Source organism: Triticum urartu, chromosome 2A (genome assembly GCF_056163025.1).
Source record: "Triticum urartu cultivar PI428250 chromosome 2A, HENAU_Tu73, whole genome shotgun sequence".
NCBI classification, from domain to species: Eukaryota; Viridiplantae; Streptophyta; class Magnoliopsida; order Poales; family Poaceae; genus Triticum; species Triticum urartu.
Window position 1 is genome coordinate 15,224,547 of NC_141874.1, and position 10,704 is coordinate 15,235,250.

The 10,704-nt window shown below is 48.4% G+C and overlaps 1 protein-coding gene across 1 annotated transcript; it reads right to left on the reverse strand.

The window, feature by feature from the left end:
* Positions 1 to 8,303: 8,303 nt before the first annotated feature.
* Positions 8,304 to 10,233, reverse strand: LOC125535075 (UDP-glucose flavonoid 3-O-glucosyltransferase 7-like). Its single transcript, XM_048698131.2, has one exon. It carries the CDS (start codon positions 9,956 to 9,958, stop codon positions 8,537 to 8,539), a length of 1,422 nt encoding a protein of 473 aa, XP_048554088.1. The 5' UTR covers positions 9,959 to 10,233; the 3' UTR covers positions 8,304 to 8,536.
* Positions 10,234 to 10,704: the final 471 nt, after the last annotated feature.

Here is a 10,704-nt window from a genome sequence, read left to right on the forward strand (position 1 = left end):
TCAATTAGCTAGTCTCAGCATAGGCTTAACTAATATATTTACCTGGCCGGACTCTGTTCGGTCACCGGAGCCGTCACCCTGTTCTTCCGGACCTGCTTCTTCACCCTGCTATTCTTCCGGACCTGCTTCTTCACCCTGCTGTTCTTCCAGACCATCACTGTCGTTAAGATAAGACGACATGACATCACCTCCGTCTAAGATTATGTCCCGCAACGTCTCTTCTGCTTCCTCGTCTTGTTCGTGCTCCATTGTTTCTGCAAATATATATTACAACATGGCAATTATTCCACAAGCATGACAGCACGTGTTGAAGTTATCGGGAGGGGGTATATCGAACCCCCCTCGTGTTGAAGTTACCGGGAGGGGGTAATATCGACAACGATGAGATACATACACGGGAAAATAATGTTATCGGGGAGCGGGTATATCGACCCCCCCCCCACGTGTTGAAGTTATCGGGAGGGGGTATATCGACCCCCCTCGTGTTGAAGTTACCGGGAGGGGGTAATATCGACAACGATGAGATACATACACGGGAAAATAATGTTATCGGGGAGCAGGTATATCGACCCCCCCCCCACGTGTTGAAGTTATCGGGAGGGGTTTATATCGACAACGATGACATACGTACATGGGAAAATAGTATTATCGGGGAGAGGGTATATCGACCCCCCCCCCCACGTGTTGAAGTTATCGGGAGGGGTATATCGACCCCCCCCCTCGTGTTGAAGTTACCGGGATGGGGTAATATCGACAACGATGAGATACATACACGGGAAAATAATGTTATCGGGGAGAGCGGGTATATCGACCCCCCCCCCCCACGTGTTGAAGTTATCGGGAGGGGTTTATATCGACAACGACGACATACGTACATGGGAAAATAATAATATCGGGGAGGGGGTATATCGACCCCCCACGTGTTGAAGTTATCGGGAGGGGTATATCGACGACGACAGACCCGATAAAACATAACAAAACGAAGAAGAAATAAAAAGAGGAGAAGAAGAAAGGAATAGAGGAAAAGAAGAGAAAATAGAATATATTCTATTTTCTCTTCTTCTCCTCTATTCCTTTCTTCTTCTCCTCTTCTTTTTCTTCTTTTTTCTTCTTCTTATTTATTTCTCCTCTTCTTCCTCTCCCCTCTTCTTCTCCTTTCTTCCTCTTCTTATTTCCTTTTTCCTCTCATTCTTTTTCTTCTTCTTCCTTCTTAAAAATGCATGAAGTAGTATTGCCTAATTCATTGTTCATATGAATATACAAACTTTGCATATTTACAATAATTAATATCACCAAAAAATCTATGAACAGAAAAAAAAATCTTAATTTTTCTAAAAAACTATCTTTTGCATATATACATGAACATATATATACACAGATAACATATGTACATATATATATAAAACAAGCATATATATGAAAAAAATGCTAGCTAGGGAGGGCGCCAGCCGGACCAGGAGGACTGCGGGGTCGGCGGCGAGGATGGCGACGGGGCAGTGGGCGCGCGCTCGAGGTAGGGGGCGCGGGCGACGGCGAGGGCGGGACGGGGCGCGCGCGTCGGGGAAGGGGCCGGCGCGGGCGACGGCGAGGGCGGGCCGGGGCGACGCGCGTCAGGGCAGGGGCGCGGGCGACGGCGGCGGGGGCAGGCCGGGGCGGCGCGTCGGGGCAGGGGCGCGAGCCACGACGACGACGGGGGCGGGCCGGGGCGGGCGGCGTCGGGGCAGCCTGGCGGCGTCGGTGTCGTCGGGGGCGGCAACTGCAAGATGAGAGTGAAAATTTCCTAAGTGTTAACTTATATAGTAGAGCCTTTAGTACCGGTTCGTGGCAGCAACCGGTACTAAAGGTGGGCATTAGTCCCGGTTGGTGCCACCAACCGGTACCAAAGGCCACTTTTCAGCAGCCCAAAGGGCGGGAAGCGGCGGCCTTTGGTCCCGGTTGGTGGCACCAACCGGGACTAAAGGGGGGCATTGGTCCCGGTTGTTGCCACGAACCGGTTGCTGCTGCGCCTGCGTCGAAAATTTAGTCCCACCTCGCTAGTTGAGAGGGGTGCGCAGTGGTTTATAAGCCCCACTGTCGCACCCCTCTCGAGCTTCTCTCCATTGCAGGCTTACGGGCCTAATTGTCACTGCTATGCCTGTGGGCCTACTGGGCCTCCTGCGGGCCTAAATCCTGGCCCATGGATGGGTTTTAGTCGTATTCAGGCCGTGGGGGCCCAGTAGGTGGCACTTTCTTTGTTTTTTTTGTTGCTTTATTTATTTTATTTTCTTTTGTTTTTTTCTTTATTTTTTATTCCTTATGCTTTTAGTTTTAGAAAAATTATAAACTTTTTGTTAATGCCATTTGTTTTCAAATTTGAAAACACTTTTTTTGTTTTTTTTGTTTTCTTTGTTGCTTTATTTATTTTATTTTGTTTCTACTTACAACAAAATACTTATTGTTGCTATTTTTATTTTTATTTCAGTTTTTTTGTTTTGTTTTCTGCATTATTTATTTTCTTTTGTTTTTTGCTTTATTTTTTAATTCTTTTTGCTTTTAGTTTTAGAAAAATTATAAACTTTTTGTTAGTGCCATTAGTTTTCAAATTAGAATAGTTAAAATTTGAATTCTTTGAAATTTGTGTGAATCACAAGTTTGTTGCCCTCTTGAGAGTGTTCTTGGTGAGAACATTGTGGACAAGGAGCGAACCGGGATTAATGGTATTACGAGGGCCAAACCATAAGACATTAAAGCATTTGAAATGAACTCTGAAAAAGTTGGCATAGCACGTGCATGTACAAAACGGAGAATGGTATCATACTCGTCTGTTACAAAGTTGGCATGGTATCATCATAATAGTTGCGGGAGAAAGTCTTCACTTTTTCTTTGCTTGTGTCATTTTCTTATTGCGCCGTAACTATGGATAATCTTCATCGTTTATCAAGATGCTTGGGTCAGCCTTGACTTTGAAAGGAGGAATTTCATGAAACTTTTCATAATCTTCAGACATGTCTGTCTTGCCCTCCACTCCCATGATGTCCCTTTTTCCTGAAAGAACTATGTGGCTATTTGGCTCATTGTATGATATATTTGCTTCCTTATATTTTCTTTTTCTTGGTCTGGTAGACATGTCCTTCACATAGATAACCTGTGCCACATCATTGGATAGGACGAATGGTCGTTCGTCAGTATACCCAAGATTTTTCAGATCCACTGTTGTCATTCCGTAATGTGGGTCTACCTGTACCCCGCCTCCTGACAGATTGACCCATTTGCACTTAAACAAAGGGACCTTAAAATCATGTCCGTAGTCAAGTTCTCATATGTCCACTATGTAACCATAATATGTGTCCTTTCCCTTCTCGGTTATTGCATCAAAGCGGACACCGCTGTTTTGGTTGGTGCTCTTTTGATCTTGTTCAATCGTGTAAAATGTATTCCCATTTATCTCGTATCCTTTGTAAATCAATACAGTCAAAGATGGTCCCCTGGACAACAAGTACAGCTCATCACAAATAGTGTGGTCACCTCTGAGACGTGTTTCCAACGAACTGCTGAAAGTCCTGATGTGTTCACATGTAATCCAGTCGTCGCACTGCTCCGGGTGTTTGGAGCGCAGACTATTCTTGTGTTCATCGTCATACGGGGTCACCAAGGTAGAGTTCTGTAAAACTGTGTAGTGTGCTTTAGACCAAGAATGCCCGTCCCTACATATTATTGAGTCCGCTCCTAGCATGCCTTTTCCAGTCAGTCTCCCCTCATACCGCGATTTAGGGAGACCTATCTTCTTAAGGCTAGGAATGAAGTCAACACAAAACCCGATGACATCCTTTGTATGATGGCCCATAGAGATGCTTCCTTCTGGCCTAGCGCGGTTACGGACATATTTCTTTAGGACTCCCATGAACCTCTCAAAGGGGAACATATTGTGTAGAAATACGGGCCCCAGAATGACAATCTCGTCGACTAGATGAACTAGGACGTGCGTCATGATATTGAAGAAGGATGGTGGGAACATCAGCTCGAAACTGACAAGACATTGCGCCACATCACTCCTTAGCCTTGGTATGATTTCTGGATCGATCACCTTCTGAGAGATTGCATTGAGGAATGCACATAGCTTCACAATGGCTAATCGGATGTTTTCCGGTAGAAGCCCCCTCAATGCAACCGGAAGCAGTTGCGTCATAATCACGTGGCAGTCATGAGACTTTAGGTTCTAGAACTTTTTCTCTGGCATATTTATTATTCCCTTTATATTCGACGAGAAGCCAGTCGAGACCTTCATACTGAGCAGGCATTCAAAGAAAATTTCTTTCTCTTCTTTCGTAAGAGCGTAGCTGGCAGGACCTTCATACTGCTTCGGAGGCATGCCGTCTTTTTCGTGCAAACATTGCAGGTCCTCCCGTGCCTCAGGTGTATCTTTTGTCTTCGCTTACACGCCCAAGAAGCCTAACAGGTTCACGCAAAGGTTCTTCGTCACGTGCATCACGTCGATTGAAGAGCGGACCTCTAGCTCTTTCCAGTAGGGTAGGTCGAAGAATATAGATTTCTTCTTCCACATGGGTGCGCGTCCCTCAGCGTCATTCGGAACAGCTAGTCCGCCGGGACCCTTTCCAAAGATTACGTGTAAATCATTGACCATAGCAAGTACGTGATCACCGGTACGCATGGCGGGCTTCTTCCGGTGATCTGCCTCGCCTTTCAATTGCTTGCCTTTCTTTCGACATTGATGGTTGGTCGAGAGAAATCGACGATGGCCCACGTACACATTCTTCCTGCATCTGTCTTGATATATACTTTCGGTGTCATCCAAACAGTGCGTGCATGCGTGGTATCCCTTGTTTGTGTGTCCTGACAGGTTACTAAGAGCGGGCCAATCGTTGATGGTCACGAACAGCAACGCCTTTAGGTTAAATTCCTCTTGTTTATGCTCATCCCACGTACGTACACCGTTTCTATTCCATAGCTGTAAAAGTTCTTCAACTAATGGCCTTAGGTACACATCAATGTTGTTGCCGGGTTGCTTAGGGCCTTGGAGGAGAACTGGCGTCATAATGAACTTCCGCTTCATGCACATCCAAGGAGGAAGGTTATACATACATAGAGTCACGGGCGAGGTGCTGTGATTGCTGCTCTGCTCCCCGAAAGGATTAATGCCATCCGCGCTTAAAGCAAACCATACGTTCCTTGGGTCCTTTGCAAACTCATCCCAGCACTTTCTCTCGATTTTTCTCCATTGCGACCCGTCAGCGGGTGCTCTCAACTTCCCGTCTTTCTTACGGTCCTCACTGTGCCATCGCATCAACTTGGCATGCTCTCCGTTTCTGAACTGATGTTTCAACCGTGGTATTATAGGAGCATACCACATCACCTTCGCAGGAACCCTCTTCCCAGGGGGCTCGCCATGAACATCACCAGGGTCATCTCGTCTGATCTTATACCGCAATGCACCGCATACCGGGCATGCGTTCGGATCCTTGTATGCACCGCGGTAGAGGATGCAGTCATTAGGGCATGCATGTATCTTCTGCACCTCCAATCCTAGAGGGCATATGACCTTCTTTGTTGCGTATGTATTGTAGGGCAATTCATTATCCTTTGGAAGCTTCTTCTTCAATATTTTCAGTAGCTTCTCAAATCCTTTGTCAGGCACAGCATTCTCTGCCTTCCACTGCAGCAATTCCAGTACGGTACCGAGCTTTGTGTTGCCATCTTCCCAATTGGGGTACAACCCTTTTTTGTGACCCTCTAACATGCGATCGAACTTCAGCTTTTTCTTTTGACTTTCGCATTGCGTCCTTGCATCGACAATGACCCGGCGGAGATCATCATCATCGGGCACATCGTCTGGTTCCTCTTGATCTTCAGCAGCTTCACCCGTTGCAGCATCATTGGGCACATCGTCTGGTTCCTCTTGATCTTCACCAGCTCCCCCCGTTGCAGCATCACCGTATTCAGGGGGCACATAGTTGTCATCGTACTCTTCTTCTTCGCCGTCTTCCATCATAACCCCTATTTCTCCGTGCCTTGTCCAAACATTATAGTGTGGCATGAAGCCCTTGTAAAGCAGGTGGGTGTGAAGGATTTTCCGGTCAGAGTAATACTTCGTATTCCCATAATTAGGGCATGGACAACACATAAAACCATTCTGCTTGTTTGCCTCAGCCGCTTCGAGAAATTCATTGACGCCCTTAATGTACTCGGAGGTGTGTCTGTCACCGTACATCCATTGCCAATTCATCTGCGTGCGTTATATATAATTAAATGTGTCAAAAACCATTACAGAACATCATGAATAGATAATTAAGTGACCAAATTAATAGAAGTTCATCATCACATTAAAACCAAAGTACATACATAGTTCTCATCTAACAACATATAGCTCTCTAGAGCATCTAATTAATTAAACCATACATTGAAACTATGTAAAACATTTCAATGCGAAAACAAACGCGATCATAATCGCAACCAAGGTAACAATTGATCCAATGGCATAATGATACCAAGCCTCGGTATGAACGGCATATTTTCTAATCTTTCTAATCTTCAAGCGCATTGCATCCATCTTGATCTTGTGATCATTGACGACATCCGCAACATGCAACTCCAATATCATCTTCTCCTCCTCAATTTTTTTATTTTTTCCTTCAAGAAATTGTTTTCTTCTTCAACTAAATTTAACCTCTCAACAATAGGACCGGTTGGAATTTCCGGTTCACATACCTCCTAGATAAATAAAATCTATGTCACGTTGGTCGGCATAATTTTCATAAACAATAAATGAACCAATAGTTATAAAGATAATATATGCCACATCCGAATCATAGACAGGACGAGGGCCGACGGGGGCGGATACCAAAACCATCGCACTATATAAGATGCAATAATAAAAGTAAGAAAATGATACAAGTATCTATCTAAACATACAAGTAAGAATATTTTTCCTTTCAGAAAGAAGATAAGAACAAGAGGCTCACCACGGTGGTGCCGGTGATGAGATCGGCGCGGGTGATCGACGGCGGTGAAGACGGGGGCGGGGCGTGACAGACCGCTAAACCTAGACAAATATTGAGGAAAATGGAGAATAGAGGTCGAGCTTGGAGAGAAGAAAGCTTAAGTAGTGTGGCTCGGGCATTCCATCGAACACCTTGTGTGCATAGGAGGTGAGCTAGAGCACCACCAAGCCCTCTCCCCCTCGGCCAGAAAAACAGAGCAGTGTGCTCTGCTCTTGCGCGAGGGGGTATATATAGGCACCACTATTGGTCCCGGTTGGTGGCATGAACCGGGACTAATGGGGAGCCTTTGGTCCCGGTTCAAACCACCAACCGGGACCAATGATGGTGGGCCAGGAGCTAGGCCCATTGGTCCCGGTTCGTCCCACCAACCGGGACCAAAAGGTCCAGACGAACCGGGACCAATGGCCCACGTGGCTCGGGCGGCCCCCTAGGCTCACGAACCAGGTCCAATGCACCCATTGGTCCCGGTTCTAGACTGAACCGGGACTAATGGACTTACCCGGCCTGAACCTTTGCCCCCTTTTCTACTAGTGTCAGCATGAAACGGTTCTCTACAAAGTGGCGTTCTCTAATTCATAGCTTCGTTTCTGGTGGGATTGTGGCCATTAAAGTCAATGATGACGTTGGCCGCTACTTCCAAATGAAGAAAGGATTGAGACAAGGTGACTCATTATCGCCCATGATATTTATTATAGTGACTGATATGTTAGCTGTCATGATTGAGCGTGTAAAGGTTAGTGGCCAAATTGGCAAGGTCGTTAATCATCTAGTTGATGGTGGACTTTCTGTCCTATGCCAACGATACGATTCACTTTATGGATCATGATCTAGAGAAAGCGAGGAATCTGAAATTAACTTTGTCAGCATTTGTGTATCTCTGGGGTCTTAAGATAAAATTCTATAAAAGTGATTTTGTTTGTGAGGCTCAAGACAAGGCCCACCTGTACGCGGATTGTTTGACTAGGGGTTAGGCCAGTTTCCTATCAGATATTTGGGAGTATCGATACATTATCGGAGACTCACAAATGCTTAATGTAAACACGTCAAGGAGAGACTACAAAAAAGGTTAAGCAGTTGGAAGGTAATCTGCTATTTTGGGTGAAAGATTGGTCCTCATAAATTATATCTTTTGATGGCCGACAGCAGGTCCCATGCCACGTTGGCGCGCAAGTCAGCACCGTGTAGTATACAAACGTGATTTGCATCATATGTGCACATCAAAACCAAGTTGTGACACCAGTTCAATGTATGCCCAAGTTTTAGCACTAAACTGACTTTTCGTACTAAGTTTTAGCACCAGTGGTGTAATTGACTCAAAACAGTATTTCGTATCATGCTAAATTGCCCAATGCAGAAACACAATCTTTTCTTCTTGAAAAGAAAAAAAAACTTGGCATTTCGTTTTCAGCATGGGAGAGTACGTCAATTTGCTATTCTTGGTGCGTTCCAACGTTGCATTGTCTATTGAAAGTAAGATTTCTATGGTGCGGCAAGCTCAAAAGTAACGAGCCGTCACCATCGAATCACCGTCCAACACCCGGTTACCGACCCCGGCGGGCCATGAGCTCATCCACCAGCTGCCCAGCATCACCGTACGACGATCCACCCTTCTCCACTGCGCTCCTCGCTTTTAGGCCGAGGTCCCTCGCCCTGCTTCGCATCGCGTCGCCTTGGACCTCCATCAATGTTCTGACGACGCCGGCGATCACCTCGACGCCGATCACCCGATGGGTCTCCGCGGACGACCCGTAGTCCTTGGCGCCGACGCTGACGCCGACCCGGAGCTCGCCCACGACCAGCTTCTCGTTGAAGAACTGGTCGGCATGGCGCGGCCACGTCACCATCGGCACACCGGCGCTCACCGCCTCCAGCGTTGAGTTCCACCCGCAGTGCGTCAGGAAGCAGCCGACGGCTGGGTGGTTTAAGATGAGTACCTGTGGCGCCCAGACGCGGATGATGTAACCACGCGAAGCCGTTGGGAAGCCTTCCGGCATCCATATGTCCGACGATGCTGCGTCGGCATCGGAGATGACCCACACGAAGTTCTTGCCGGAGAGGTCGAGGCCGCGGGCGAGCTCCCGAAGCTGCTCCGGCGAGAAGCTGCCTAGCGTGCCGAAGGCGACGAACACTACCGATCCGGCCGGCTTGGTGTCGAGCCAGGGGGTGCAGCCGTCAGCGTCCGGCGAGAGCGCGTCGGTGCCTCTGGACGCCACCTCTTTGCTGCCGCTGGCGAGCGCGACCGGCCCGATGAGCCACGCGCGGCGTCGGAGCGTCTTGCGGTAGTGCTCCACGTAGTCCGGCTCGAGCTCGTGGAAGCTGTTGACCAGCTCGCCGTAGCTTTTCTGGTCCGCGGCGTAGATGCCCTTGACGAACGCCAACTGGTCGGGGTTCCTCATGATCTGGCTCCGCCTCAGCTCCACGCGGTGCGGCAGCCCGGGCACGGAGAAGACTGCGTCAGGATCACCCTCGCCGTCGTCGTCGTCGTCGGGGTTGTGGTCGCGCAGCAAGCTTTCGGCGCAGCACCGGGCGAACATGCTGGTGCCGAGGAACGCGAGCCGAGGGACGCCATACTCGGCCGCGACGTCCAGCGACCAGGGGAAGAAGCTATCGGAGACCACCGCGTCGAGGCCGGCGCGGTGGTCGGCGAGGAACTGCCGGAAGGGCTCCCGGAGCAGCCGCGCCGCCTGCTGGAGCTTGCCATGGTCACCGCGGGAGCCGCTCTGGGCGGCCGGCGAGAGGCCGACTTCAGGGAAAGGCACGACGGCGATGTCGATTGGTGGGGAAGAGAGGTCGACGATGGAGCGGATGATGGAAGCTTGCACGGGGGTGGTGAGGATGGTGCACCGGACGCCGCGGGCCGCGAAGAGCGCGGCGATGTCGGCCATCGGGATGAGGTGGCCGGGGATGAGGTAGGGGAAGAAGAGCATGTGCAGCGGCTGCTGGTCGTCCTCGGCAGGCGCCATGACCGCCTTCCCACGCCAGACGCCGGCCACGCGGGCCTCTCTTATACGTACATGCTCAAGGATTTGAGGACCGGAGCTGGAGCAAAGTGCAAAGCGCAAAGGTAGAAGAATGGCACACACCAGACAGGTCGTACGTGCTGAATAGGGACGCCGATGTCAATGTGCCGATGCGCCACTACCGTAAAAGTCGACAACAGCTGCCGAGCATTCTACTTTATCTCAGATTCGCAGGACAAAACATATTGGATGCCAATGAAGTCCTCATTTTGCACTAAAGTCCTACATCTACGAAAGACTACTTAAACTCCTACGTAAAATTCCTTAACTAGCTCTCCTACCCTGAATGTCAGGGGGTGGGGCTCTTCCTCCTCTATTATCCAATCCTAACTCTCCACCTGGCTTGTTAGGTTAGGAAAAAAAATCCTATACTACCGGGTCGTACCGACTCGATCGTGAGACCTACATATGTAGAAAAAAAAAGGAAGGAGGAAAGAAAAAAATTGAAAAACTAAGCTACTGTGCCAGCCACTGTACGCCTTTGACACCAGCCCGAAACCAAGTGTGCAACTCGTCAGTTATCACATTACAGGTTCCCATGAAGTCGGTGTCTTTGCCATTGAAAATTATGTTATTTCTTTCTTTCCAAACCTGCCACCAGATAATCATGCAAAGAGATGAGAATTCTTTCTGTCGATGCAAAGGAATATTGTCCAGAGTGTGAAGCCACCAGTGGATCGAAGAGTTAG

Excerpts from the sequence above, each read along its gene's own strand:
- LOC125535075 (XM_048698131.2), bottom strand. The coding sequence starts at position 9,958 with ATGGCGCCTGCCGAGGACGACCAGCAGCCGCTGCACATGCTCTTCTTC.